At 34.2% G+C, this 14116-nt stretch overlaps 3 protein-coding genes across 4 annotated transcripts; all 3 read left to right on the forward strand.

Annotated features, from left to right (window-relative positions):
* Positions 1–1245: 1245 nt before the first annotated feature.
* On the forward strand, positions 1246–3002 carry LOC129320250 (transcription factor MYB35-like). The gene is made up of 3 exons (XM_054965593.1): positions 1246–1378; positions 1476–1605; positions 2089–3002. Exons 1-3 carry the CDS (start codon positions 1246–1248, stop codon positions 2762–2764), a joined length of 939 nt encoding a protein of 312 aa, XP_054821568.1. The 3' UTR covers positions 2765–3002.
* Positions 3003–3256: 254 nt separating this feature from the next.
* Positions 3257–5717, forward strand: LOC129320248 (uncharacterized). The gene is made up of 4 exons (XM_054965589.1): positions 3257–3830; positions 4065–4178; positions 4303–4587; positions 5245–5717. Exons 1-4 carry the CDS (start codon positions 3369–3371, stop codon positions 5440–5442), a joined length of 1059 nt encoding a protein of 352 aa, XP_054821564.1. The 5' UTR covers positions 3257–3368; the 3' UTR covers positions 5443–5717.
* A 1044-nt stretch (positions 5718–6761) lies between these two features.
* Positions 6762–8241, forward strand: LOC129320249 (uncharacterized). 2 transcript variants are annotated; one of them, XM_054965592.1, is made up of 3 exons: positions 6762–7543; positions 7616–7699; positions 7848–8241. In XM_054965592.1, the coding sequence occupies exons 1-3, from the start codon at positions 6911–6913 to the stop codon at positions 8001–8003; spliced, it is 873 nt and encodes a 290-aa protein (XP_054821567.1). In that variant the 5' UTR covers positions 6762–6910; the 3' UTR covers positions 8004–8241. The 2 variants fall into 2 exon arrangements, with proteins under 2 accessions (XP_054821567.1, XP_054821565.1); XM_054965590.1 differs by having other exon boundaries at positions 6878–7699.
* Positions 8242–14116: the final 5875 nt, after the last annotated feature.

Raw genomic sequence — 14116 nt, forward strand, 5'->3', positions numbered from 1 at the left:
CACTTCCACTTGGCTCCACGACAGTTTTTCTTTTTCCGCAGGAAACTGACCAAGCGCATTCGGCGTAGACTTTGAAAATAGGAAACCGCAAAAAAAAAAAAAAGCCTATCATAATTACTTGGAAGACGACGAGGTCAAAGTCTGCTCATCTTTAACCATTTAAGAGTTCACTACAAAAAGAAAACAAAAGAGGTGAAATTCTGGAGTCCTTTCGTTTTTGTTGGGTTAGGCTTAGCCCTTCCAGAAACAAATATGAACTGGGCTTGTACCGTCATTTTTTTTTTGAAGTGGTGGCCTTTCTTGCACCCTAACTCAAGCTGCTCACCAATCTCGTCTCTTCAGCATCCCCACCTCCTCCTTTTTTTCCCTCTCCAAGAAAATCAGCTTAAGTTTGAATTCACACATAATGAGAAATTGAAGTTAATGTTGTCCAATGAATTTGAGACTGTCTCTTCTGCTCACCATTCACACGTACATATATCAAGGTCAAAATGATTATGCATCAAAATATGAGCGAAATGACTTTGAAGTTATTTAGTGTTGCAAGATACTTGTAGTTTAGTAATTTAAATAATTTAAAGAAGCCATGCTAATATATAAAGAAAACGAATTAATGAATGCCAGAATATAAAAAGCGATGGAGGCCGACAATTGAAATATGCACAAGGTTTAGCAGCACACATCACGCGAAAATGACGGCCCAAGCTTGAAAAATAGTAAAACACATTGGAAACGGTTCAATCTAAACTAGCTGAATCTATAGTTTAAACAAATACTATCATCAAACTTGTGAGAAAAGATTAGAAACTAATCAACCTGTACTAATAAAAGTTTTACTGACTTAAATTTAATCTAAGTTTAACCAAATAACTCACCGGATTCAAACCTGACCCAAAGTGAGAAGGACTATGTGTTTTATTTTCATCTCTCCTTCTGAAGCTGTTAATTTGTTATGACAACAAACACCAATCATCATGCAAATGAAGTTTAATATGTAAAAAAAAACCCATGCTTTTCTTGCTTCTACACTAACAAGTGATATCTTTTAAACCCATCTTCTCCCTCTATCACCTCTTTCATGTCAAAGGGAGTGTCAATTTGCAGAACAGGTTAATCTTGAAGTTGCAAGTCTTCTTTCTCTTTTCCAATCTTTACACTTCCTTCCTTCCCCCCCCCCTCTTTTTCAATCTTTGTTTTGTTTAAGCAATTAAATCCCAATGTGATTTTGGATTAACAGAAAAGAAAATGGTGAGGCCTCCATGCTGCGAGAAGATCAGTGTTAAAAGGGGCGTTTGGACTCCGGAAGAAGATGCTAAGATGATAGCATTTGTCTCAAAGCATGGGTCTGGTAACTGGACATCTGTTCCCAAAAAAGCAGGTGAAAAGAATTACTTTTTGTTAAACATGAAATGGGTCTCTAATCAAGATTTCAACTCGTTACTTGATTCTACAACTTCTATCGAGGTCATTTTCAGGTTTGAAGAGGTGTGGGAAAAGTTGCAGGCTCAGGTGGACTAATTACCTCAGGCCAGATCTCAAGCATGATAGCTTCACACCCCAAGAAGAGGATTTAATCCTTAAACTTCACGCAGCCATTGGAAGCAGGTGATTATAACTAATTTACTACGAGCTATTCCTTACTTTTCTTCTTAACTTTGAAACCTAAATTTCTTTCTTTTGCAATTCTGTGCAGCGTCATTTGCTTTTCTCGTCTGGCATCCGCTTCTTCATTGTTATGTTGCCAAGACAAAAACATTTCAAAATGACATCTTCTTTTGGTCTTCCCCTCTTATTCTTTGATGTTTTATTTGTATGTCCTATCAATGTAGTAAACTGCAATTAGATAATTTTTACTTTTACACTTGTTATGATCAAACACGTACCTTTGGGCTAAAAATAATAAAAGTGAACTTTACCTTTTGCAATATGTAACTTAGAAGAAAACCCAGTTATTCTCTGCTGCAACTTCAGTAAAAAATTCGCCTTTTAGAACTGTGGCTGTGTACAATAGGCCGATATAACCATGGTAGTTTTTATGTTTTGTATGTTAGTATGAAAGAATGGTGACGGTTCTAATCTATGGTGCAGGTGGTCTATGATTGCCCAGCAGCTTCCTGGTAGAACAGACAACGATGTAAAGAATTACTGGAACACAAAGCTGAAGAAGAAGCTCACAGACATGGGAATAGACCCTATCACTCACAAGCCCTTCTCTAAACTCCTAGCTGATTATGGAAACATTGGGGGAATCAAGAAACCAAGCACCCGAATCGGGTCTCTCAGTAAAGACTTCAAGAACGCAGTATCGTTCAAATCAGACTCGTTTCCAAAGCTACCTTCAACCTCACCAAAGCTGGAACCATCAACAGAAAGTAGCTTTTTCAGTAACACACACGTGATGGAGAAGGAGATAATCCCAGCAGCTATATTTGGGGAAGGCTTCTTCTCGTCAATTTCTTCACCGTCTTCTTCTTCTTCTTCTATTTGTTGTTCCAATGCTGCCCAGGAAGGCTGGCCTTTTCCCTTTTGCTGGAATGATTTTCTTCTTGAAGATGTTTTCCCACCTGCTGCTGATAACCCAGAGAACGAAAATTCAACAACGAACGAGAATAAGAATGAGGTGACGTCACTGCAAGTTCCCAGAAGTGACGTTCGGAATTCATCGTCATCCTCTGAGATTTCCTTCGTAGAAGCCATGCTCGATCAAGAAAATGAGATGTTCTTGAATTTTCCTCACCTCATGGAGGAACCGTCCAACTACTGAGTCCCCTTCTGTTTGATCATATGTTTTAGATTTCGTAACCAGTGGACAATAATAAGGTGATAGAATTGGGATAAATGAGCATTTTGTGTTCCAAACTTGTCATTTTTTCCCCCTTTTTCTCTCAAGACAATTAACATTTGGTGATCATAAGTTTTACCACCATTTTCTGTACATCCATTGATGATGAGTGAGTTCAATTGACAACCATTTCTACACCAAGGTTCAACTATCAAATGGAGATTACAACTACCAATTGAGTTCTATTTCTACAGATATTTTTAGCTGAGCTGTTATGAGTCGACTAGATATTTTTCTGTAATGCTTCGTAAACAGGACGAACTGTTATGTGATTTAAATTACTTTTTACTTATATTAATAATATAATGGAAAAATGACAATTAATAATATATTCATTATCATCGTTCACCAACCCCCCCCCCCCCAACTCAATGGTAAATGTTTCGATAAAATTCCAAACAGACAAAAGACGAATTTTTTTCCCAAAAAAAAAAAACTTAACATTTGTTGATTTTCTTACTGTCAATGGAAATCTATATAGAGGTTCAACTATGGGTTGTTTGGGGATGAAGAAAACTCGGTGAAGATGGTGGCCATTTCACTTTACAGAGGGAATCTCCATAGAGTACCAGACGTGCCTCGTCGATGGCTCATGCCAGCCCCGAAAATTTCTCTCAAAGAATTCAAATCGCTTCTTGGGCGTCGCACCAGGGCTCTCTCCCGCCTCCTTGCTGACGGGGCGGTCACCACCACGTCCACCACCCTCTCGATCCCTAACCTTGTCTCTCTATCTGGCGGTCAAAATGAGGTCCCTGTAATTGATAAGCGGTCTGTTGCGATTCAACCCGAATCAGAGAAGGTCAGTGATAATGGAGAAGGTCATTCGCGGGAGGGCGAAGATCACAGGGAACCGGAACTCTGTAATGGTTCCATCCGGAAAACAGTTGATGGCTCTAATTCGTTAACTGATTCCAAGACTGATGCGATAGAGAAAGCGTCTAAACCTTTCGACGGTTATGCCTCTTTAGTAACAAAGCAGACAGAGACGGTAAGAAAACGTACTCTATCAGTTCCGTTTCCTTCTTTAGCTTCACACTTGATTAATAGTTCTTTTGGTTTTAGCTGCCATAATAGGTTTGCTTGGGAATGGATTTCGGGAATCTTTTAATTATGGAATTATTGAAATTGATTTATGGATTAATTGTGGGTTTTTAGTGCTTAATTCAAGTGCCTTAGCGATATGTATTTTATCGAATGCGCTTACCATTGGAGTTGATGCCAGATCGGAGACAGAGAAGATATGTTAAATGGCAAAGAGAAAAGGAAAAAAGAAGTGGAGGACAAGTTACAAGTTTTGAATGCAAAGAAACATAATCTTGTTTTAGCGTTGAAGCAGGTAACCACTGGTTCATCTCTTTTTTCATGTTCACAATTCATTTAGAATTTGAGATGTTCAAGTTCTTGATCTGTGGCCGTGCTTGGTGTTAAGATTATCGATTTTGTGCTGTTACGGATGACAGATCTTAAATGTGGAGGAGGAATTAAAAAGACGAACTAGTGTGCAAGATATTGCCTTGCGCTCTTCTGTTCCATTTCAAGCAGATGGGACAAATGGTACTGGTTCACTGACTAGGCATATAATTCCAAGAGTGGGTTCAGAAGCAAATCTTGGTTGTGATGTGGAAGGGAGTGAGAATGATGATCTTTCGAACCATAACATGCTCTCTCGTAATGTGCATTGGATGAGTAGCATGTCACCTTCGGAATCCCCTCTTAGGAGGACGCCTTGTGTTCAACAAAACATGGTAATGTTGCTCACTGCGAGAAGCAGTATCACATCAATGATTTTTCAAGCTTTGTTTGTGGAAGTTGATTTTAGATTTGGTGTCTGACATGAATGTATGAGCATCTGAAATGGCTGCTGCCTGCAGAAGGTTCATCTTTGGTAGATCTAACTATTTAATAGAGCTCACGTTATTATTACATGCTGAACTGCAAAAACTGACAGAACATTAATGGTTTCTGAGGACCCAAGCCCATTTGTTTTAGGTTCATTTGAGTTCTGACAGGGCTGTTAAACTGGTGAATTTCATTTGAAAATGGCAGAAGTCTAGCGTTGGACTGAACTGAATTTCTGACCATGATTTATGCAGTCAACTTGCTGCGGGCTATTTTATATTTAAACTGTCTTCCTATATATATATATATGTAGTATATATATATAAATATGTATTGCCTGGCACGATATAGATTGCACTAGACTAGATCATAACATGTTCAACGGATGAATGAATGTGAAGCTGGAAGGCGAGTGATGGGGCTGGCCAAACCTATAAATGCCACTTAAGATGCTGTACAGGACACGTCCCATTTCTTTACAATAAATAGATTTTCCCTTGGATTTCCTATTGATGGATTGTATGATGAAATATTGATGCTTTGTTGCTCCATTTGATTTGAAGGTTTCACAGCCTTCCAGGGCAAGTCTCGGGGTAACTGGAAGTCCATCACGCTTTGCTCTTTCACATCAGGGCAATCCTATGAATCCGCCTTCAGTATCTCTGTCAGGCACAGGTTACATTGCATCATCGCCTTCCCCGGCTGCGTCTGGTGGTACTTCTATTTTCAGAGATGCTCGCCACCCTAGTCCCTGGAACTGAAAAGCATTCTTCAAGCAGAATCCTGATTGTGGTATCTAATTTTTCAGAATTGAGCAATGCTGAGACACAGATACCTGTGTCAATTTCAGAGACAAAGGATTTGAATCTCTTCTTTTTATTACAAGATTGACGCAGTCAATTGTGTAAAGGAGAGATACAACATTTGTATGGATCCATAAGTCTAGCGAATCTTGCAGCTGAACAACATCAATTTCTTTGAAAAGTGGGATGATTCGAATCTCTTGGAAACTAATTTATTATTTATTTATTGGTTTGATTATTGTTCAACTTCTCCTAGTTGGAAGGGCTGCCTAGGATGGGCAAGTTGAGAATCCCAGGACCCAGGTACAGTCCTTGTCATAGTGACATACTCCATACTTTACAGTTTTTTGAACAACTGAGGGGCCAATTTTATACATACATACATATATACATACTCTTTTTATTAAAAAAATATTTTATATTTTTAATTGAATTTCACCTCAATAAAGTAGTTACTTATTTTTAAACTAACATTTTATTTTTATATTTATTCCTATTAAACACCTTACAATAAATATAAAGTTATTTATTAATAGGAATACTTTAAAAAAAATAATAATTATACCTCAAAAAATAAAAAATGCCTTTCACTTTTTAATATCAAACTTTTTAAAAAACATCTTACATTTTTGAACGGAGAGAGTATATATTACTATTTTTGTCCTTTTAGTACAAGGAAAAAATTGTATAGAATTATAAATATACTCTTATATAATAAATTTAAAAAGTAATCTCATGTTATTTTTTTCATGAAGGATAACATTAAAAATAATTTTTAAATATTATCAAAAAAGCCATATCATTACTTATAAATGAAATTAAATAGACTTTTAAAATGTATTTTATAAATAAAATTAGAGGGAGTACATGATTGCAAGTTAATAAAATTATTGGTTTACCAAAAAAGAAAAACCATTATTTTTCAGTTGCCATTAAACAGGTTTAAGCTAGTCAAAAAAAAAATTGAAATTTTATGCTTTTACGATTTAATAAGAAAAATATCATAGAAGCGCGATCCCATTGTTTACTGTAACAAAAATGTGCGCGTGTATATCTGTCTATGTGTGTATATAATTTAATATGTTTAAAAAAATGAAGAGGCTAAAAAAGATTATCAGAAAAAAATAAAATTTACATGCGAACGTGGTAAGAAACTGAGCAATTTCGAGACATTGCATTGCCGTGCAAGTGTATTCAACAGTAAGAACGTCATGATTTTAGGTATGATTAGATTTTTATTTTTTTTACATGATTTTTTGTGACGTTGTATTGAAAAAATAAAAATAAAAAAGTGTATCCAACGGTTGTGAACTGCCAAGATCTCCTCATCGAGTCGTTGACCAAGGCCACCACGCCCTCCTCCCCACCTCGTCACTCATTTTTCTTCATAATTAATATTCCTAAATTATGAACTCGGCACTCGGATATGTTACCATCCTTTATTAGTATCATCTCTCCTTCACACTACCCTACAAACCCCACCTCTTCCTTCCTGCCCTTCACCTCCTCCTTCAATTCCTCCATGGCGCACCGCCCCATCCACCACCGGCGCAACCTAGCAGCTCCACCGTCCTCCTCCATGGATTCCACACCCACCACCTCCTTTACTTCTGCCCCTTCTCACTACTGCCCTTCCCCTAAACCAGATCTCACCCTTCCCTCCAAACCCTCTTCCTTGCTTCACCACTTCTCTTCCCTCAACTTGAATCACAACCGTCCCCATCATCCTCAGCCTCTCCCTTCTTATTTAGACTCCCATTTGCAGGTCAAGTCCTTGACTTCCTCCGCCATTCTCCGTTCCTCCAAGACATATCACGCTAAACGCGCTCCAAAGCTCCCAAAAGAGTGTAAGCCGTCTAAGAAAACGTCCAAGGAGAAACCCCAGAAATCTACTCATGAATTGGAAAGGAGGGAGGTGCAGGGTCTGGTGAAGAATGATAAGGTGGATGATTGTTGTGCAGGGCTTAATGGTAGGGGTCCATTTGGAGATGAAGTTAAGAGGCCCTCTGTTTCACTGGCTATAAGTCGTGGTAGAAGAAGATCCTTCTGTGGCTCGCAGGTCGATTTAGGAGATGTCTTTGCTGTTAATGGGGTCAAAGTGGTTTCTGCTGATATGCCGCCGTTTATGCAGATCCATGCCGTGGATTGTGCCAGAAAGACGTTTGATAGCATGGAGAAGTTCACATCCAAGACCCTGGCACTTGCCCTCAAGAAGGTTAGGAATCATAACCATTTAATCAGTTTCAAGTATTCAATTAAGAAAAATTGGGTTTTTGTTAGATTTCTTGGTGCTATTTCAAAATGTGTCTGTGTGAATGATTGGTCAAAGGATTTGGTTGGCTGGCTGGTTGGAAATTTTGCAGGAGTTTGATGGGGCATATGGTCCGGCTTGGCACTGTATTGTGGGGACGAGTTTCGGGTCCTTTGTGACTCATTCAGTTGGAGGGTTTCTGTATTTCTCCATGGATCAAAAGTTATATGTCCTCTTGTTTAAGACCACTGTGCAAAAAGCAGATTGAAAAAAGCCCAAGAAGGAAGCGGCTTCTGCAATGATAATCAAGATTTATTTATATATATATATATATGAAAATTTTAGCGGAAGTTTTGGAGAGCCCCAAAAATGCTCTTGTACATTAGTTTTGCTTCAACCATGCAGGCAGGGAGATAAGGTAGAATGTAACAAATCTGCCTTATTTCCTGCATTTATTGTAACACTTGAGATTTTATAAAAGAAATCACCTTCACAATTACAAGTTACCTATGGCTGGCTCCATTACTGCTGTAAATCTCGTTATGCACGTCATCTATTTAAATTTTGATTGGACTATGATTAGAAGGTTATATTTTCTGTTGCCTTTTTCTTGTTCGAGTGAGTAAATGGAACAGCTGTTGGGATTAGAAATAGTGGTTACCAGTGCAGCATATTGTGCTGCATGATTGAGGGTGAAATTGCGTGCACGTTTTATTAAATCCAGAACTGATATGATATGGCAAGTGAATGAACTGAAGTGTGTTGAGAGCAGAAAGATCAATGGAATTTATTATTATTTCTTGTTCAAGAGATTTTACTATTATTCTCACGTCTCTCTCACTCTCATTACTTAGCCTGCAAATTTGTGAATCATTTAAAGTTCAGATAGAACTGGGGTCCACTGCATTAAATTTGATGTTTGAATACACTTTCTTCTCTCCCTCTCACTTATGGGGAACCAGAGGTTGCATCTGCCGGGCTTCATCCTTGGTATATCTTCTCACTTGCCGAAGGGAAAGGTACAGTAGCAGTTTACTAAAAATTATTAAATAGAAGTTAAAAGCATTCGCTCATTGTATGTTAATAAGTATACTGATAATTGAATTGGTTTATCACACATTATCTTTTGATTCCTTCGAAAACTGTCCAAACTTACTTTACTTTTGGGATGAGATGATGGACAAGGTGGAGGTAAATACTAGGGTTAGGTTTCAATTTCAAGAAGAAGCTGAAGTTACCCGGCAACATATTGCCCTATGGGAAATGTACTTTGGGACACTGGATCTAACCAGAATCTAAGAACTGTCACTGAGATCTCCTAAATTTTGGTGTTTCTTATTATAATGATAATGATGGGGTATGCAATGTAAGGCATCCCCACAAAACAACGCAAGCCACCCCTACTCCCACTCCGTTTCCTGGTAGGGTCCCCCAGTGAAGCATGATATAATATAGTAAGTAGTAACATACTATTGGCCTTTGCGTGTCATCATTAATAATTGGGACGCACTGCTCTACGAAAGTAAGACCAAGCTAATCTCCCATTTGACTCGTTCTTAGTTTTTTTTAAGGTTCCTAAAAAAAAAAGTTTTTTTAAAAAAAGAAAATTTGCATTAAAGGATCGCCACAACAGGTTATCTTTTAAAAAAGAACTAGAACATTCTAGATTAGTTCTGTAAGTCTGGAGGACTTAAATAAAATTAAATTTGTTTGTGAAAAGACATGACCATCCCTAATGCTTATTATAAAAAAAAAATCCGCAATAAGGTTAACGTTTCTAGAGATTAGGGATAGTTAGGTCTTTTTGCAAATTGATTTAATTTCATTTAGATCTTTCGGACTTGTAAAGCTAATTCAAAATTTGGTCTTTTTTCGCAAATAAATTGCTCCAGCGATCTTTTAGTGAGACTTTTCTTTTAAACAAAATACATATCACGCTGTATTTCCTAATAGTACTATAATAATATACCCCCAAATAAAAAAGGAAGGTCATCTTGCCTGACTAGTCTGGGGCTTCCTGGGCCAAGGGTCAACAATGTTGACCCAGCAATAAAGTCAAGTCGGGTTATTACTTTGGCACTAAATAATTTGGGCCTTCATTGCTCAGCCTCTTACACTTCCTACCAGCCTAAGTCCAGCACAAAAAGTTAATGATTTTTTTTTTTTTGAAAAAAGAACCGAAGCAAGCATTTAATTTTCATAGACTGCTCCAAGTAGCACTTTTTTTTTTTTTTTGTCTTGAGGGGATCTCTAACTCTAACTAGCACATTCAATTTAGAAGTCTAAGATGTTACAATTTATTTTTTAAAAAACTTAATAAAAAAAAGATGCATTGAATTGTTTGATGATAGGGTCCGAGAAATGAGAAAGAAGCAAAGGGGATGATGTGCTTCATCCGGGAGCAGCGGCCGGGTTTCTGATATGAATCCACAAGTTGTCGCATTGTTTGGTCTTTGTTCCCCCTTTGTCCTTTTCTGCATGGATTCCCTTTTCTTTTTTTATTATTGACTTCCTAATTTGTTCGCCATTTATGTTGAGTCTGTCTAAATTGAGTTTCACCTTATGACTTCCGACTAACGCGATTTCTTATCATTTTTGTTGTATATTATTTTGTTTCCATTACAAGTCACGTTCTGAAAGCTTTTTATGTTCTTGTTCATAATTCATTTTGTAAAATCTATAAATTAGTGCTCTTGATATGGATATTGTTAAGTAATTGTGTTAAAAAGATGATAAAAAAATTCTGCATTTAGTTTAAGGAATTTATTAGAAGATGGGATTAATTTTAAAACAACGAATTTATTTGAACTAACTTTTTTTTATTTTTTATAAATTAGTTAAAAATAACTTGTAAATAAATATCACAACTAGAGAGAAATAATAATCTGAATTGGTCCGATTAACCGAGTTCGACCTAACCATCTTATATTTATATTGAATTGAGCCAAAAAAAAAAAATCTGGAAAATTCAATTTCATAGTTTTGGCCTCAGGGTTAAAACATTTTACAGCATCATTCATGTTCCTGTGAATTTGGAGATCCACCTAGTTTTGAAGCGATCATAGACATAAGACATGTGTATCTTGCTGTGGCTGTCCAAATCAGTGGCCGTCCTCATTGTCTGGAGAACAAAATTCGTGGTACCAAACCAAACTCGGATGCTCCAATCTAAATCAGCGGTAAGTAGTTGGCATTCATTGAAGATTGGAAAGGTTAAATCTTGAAAACCCATGTGCTTCAAATCACTATTTGCTTCCCTCCAGAAAGAATCCTAATCAATGCCTAACACGTTTCTAATTACTCCCAAATCTCCCCATCAATCACCTCTCACAAAGTACCCACCTTGGCTTGGTCCTTTCTCTCCTACTCAAACCCCATATTTAGCCTCAGGAGACACTTGCTTTCGTGCCTTTACTTCAGCTTTGCTTGGATGATTGGCAATTTTTGTGCTAAGCCAGTTAGGTCATGACGAGTCCTGCCTAGCTAGTGGAATTTCTTTTTCTTTTTCTTTTCTCTTTTATTATATATCCATCTTTCTTGGGTTAGGGCGTTGGGCAGAGATTATATTTTGATGCTTAGGCTTAAAAAGACTCTGGTTTCTATTGCAGTAGTATTAATCATAGGCGGAACCAACCTAGAATGCTGCCCACTAACTAAGTGTTTTTCTTCTTGTCCTTGTGTTTTCACGCGTGAAGGTTGAGAAATCTTAAGCTACTTATAACTATATATTTCATTTGATCTATATTATAAGACACTTTTAATTACTTTATCAGAGTCAAATAATGACAGTTAACTTATTAAATATGTCTTAAAAGAAAAAAATTATCAACTCAACCCCTATAAAAAATAGAAAGAGAGATACGATATATGTTGAATCATTAAATTAAATTTATAAAATTAGTAAAATTGAAAAATGATAATAATTGACCTTTCATGTACATTATATTAGCAACCAATGATTTTTTTTTTTTGAAATATAGAAGTAATCTATATCTTTACATTAATATCTGTGACTCACCAAGTCAATTCCCTACACGCCAAAGTTGTGTTCTCTGAGTCGTGAAAATCTTATATATAATGAAATACAATAAATTATTGTATTGTGGGGAAATTCAATTGTTTTTCTTTCAACATTTTTTTACAGTATTTTTTTTTTGGTTATACTTACCTTTTTTATTTGGGTGACAAAAATCAAACACGTTTAATGTGACTACTAACGTTCTAAAATTATTGTTATAATAACAATTTAAAATAAAAAGTCTTGCAAAAAAATAACAAGTGCTTTTTATTGCACGGTCGGATAGTAAATGCTGACAATTATTCTTAAAAAAAAGTTAAACCTTAGTTTAAGAATCAATTTACTTTTTTTACCCATAAATTTACTGTCAAGTTATTAAAAGTGTTTTTTTTAATATAACCATACTAAATTATTATTATAATGGTGCCGCCTTCTTTTTATTATCTTTGGAACAATTTTTTTTTACTATTTGCAATCATAACATGTAAAATTATTGATAACTTAAAAAAATAGACTAACAGATAAATACGTCATTTAAATTAAATATTGTTGTGCACATCAACATTTAAAGTTTTCAAATTAAATATCAAGCATTATTGAATTAGTTAAAATGTATATTGAAAATGATCCAAAATTTATAGAGGTACAAAATACAAAAATTCATTTCACTTTCGTATAATTTTCTCTAAATCGGTGGGTGTATGTGCATCCAGCTTCATCATTGCACTAAAATAATACCTAGAGACAACAACAAAAAAATCAAAAAAGAAACACCCCATCCAGATCAAAATATAGAATATTAATAATTAATTCATGATTTTAAAAAATATTAGTTGAAACATTAATTTTTTTAATATATATATATATATATATATCTCTTTTAAATTTTACTCTTATTAAATACTCTATATAAGTGCTTTGATAATGATAATTAAAATTTTAATGTATTATTTTTCAAAACAAAGTAATAGAAATATTATTAAATGACTTATATTTGAATTAAATAAACCTTGTAGAAGATATCTTGCCTGTTTGAATTGAAGTTTTAATCGATTTTTGGGCAAAAAAAATCGATTAGTGAAGAATTTACCAAACAGCCCATCTTTTTCATAATCAATTATGTTAACTAAAACCGATTAATGGATGAAGCAAATGGGAGCAGCTTTTGGATTTCAATTTTACATTTGCATGCATTTATTATTTATTAGATAATTCACTTGTCAAATATACCCCTAAATGTTGAATTCAAAGCTGAAACAATAGTTACATTATTAATATTATTATATAATAGGATTTAAATTTTTATAATTAAAATATACTCCCTCTTTTAAAAAATATAAGACATTTTAAATTTTTTAAATAATGTAATAATTGCCTTTTTTTAAGTGCTCTTATTAAATAAATTACTTCATATTTATTTTAAGATAAAACACCATATTAAATAGTTATAAAGATTGAAAGATAGGATTAGTTTAAAGATAAATAACTACTTTATTAAAAGTGAGATTCAATTAAAAATATTTTATATTTTTGAATACAGGAAGTATGTGTTAAATTATATAAATACTAACAGACTACTATTGTATATAATTATTTGCTAAATGGAGTTTGGTTAAAAATTGAAGTTAACTTGTTAGGATATAAGATTTCAAAAAGAAAAGCTTTAAAATTAAAACTCAATATATTAAGCATTAACACGTTAATATTTTGATGATAGCAAAGATGATTTGCTAATAACATTACACGCAACTTTATTAATAATTTAATTTTAAAAAGTAATGTCTTTTATAGTAATTTATATAATTCAAATTGATTCTGACCAAATCATCTAAATATCTAAATATCTTTAGTTCTATTAAAATTAATTTTAAAAAATAATATTTAAATAGATTGCATTATAACATAATTAATTATAATTAAAATCAATCATATTATTAGTTATTTTTATAATTAATTATACTCAATTCAAATTCAAACAAGCTCTTCATGTATTGCAGTTTAGAAGGAGTGAGTAAATTTCTCTACAATTCCATACGTGACTCAGGGTATTTTCTAGTCACTTACTATGATTAAATGTACCATGATCTATTTACCAAAATACTCCTTCAGTCTTATTTATACAATAAAAAAAATTGATCTTATTTGTAGGGCATTGTCAATTTTCAATGCTTCTCTTTATATTTTTACCCTTATTAAATGTTTTAAATAAAAATATTAATAATAAAATTTAAAAATATTTATTAAGGGTACAGGTGAACACTTATTAAATTTTAATATAAATTCAATGAAGTTTAAAATTTTTATTAATTTTAATTAAATATATTAAAAATAATTTATAAATAAAATTAGAGAGAGTATAAACT

The sequence above is a fragment of the Prosopis cineraria genome, unplaced genomic scaffold (genome assembly GCF_029017545.1).
Source record: "Prosopis cineraria cultivar Desert tree isolate PC_DT_omini unplaced genomic scaffold, ASM2901754v1 PC9, whole genome shotgun sequence".
In the NCBI taxonomy this organism is placed as follows: Eukaryota; Viridiplantae; Streptophyta; class Magnoliopsida; order Fabales; family Fabaceae; genus Prosopis; species Prosopis cineraria.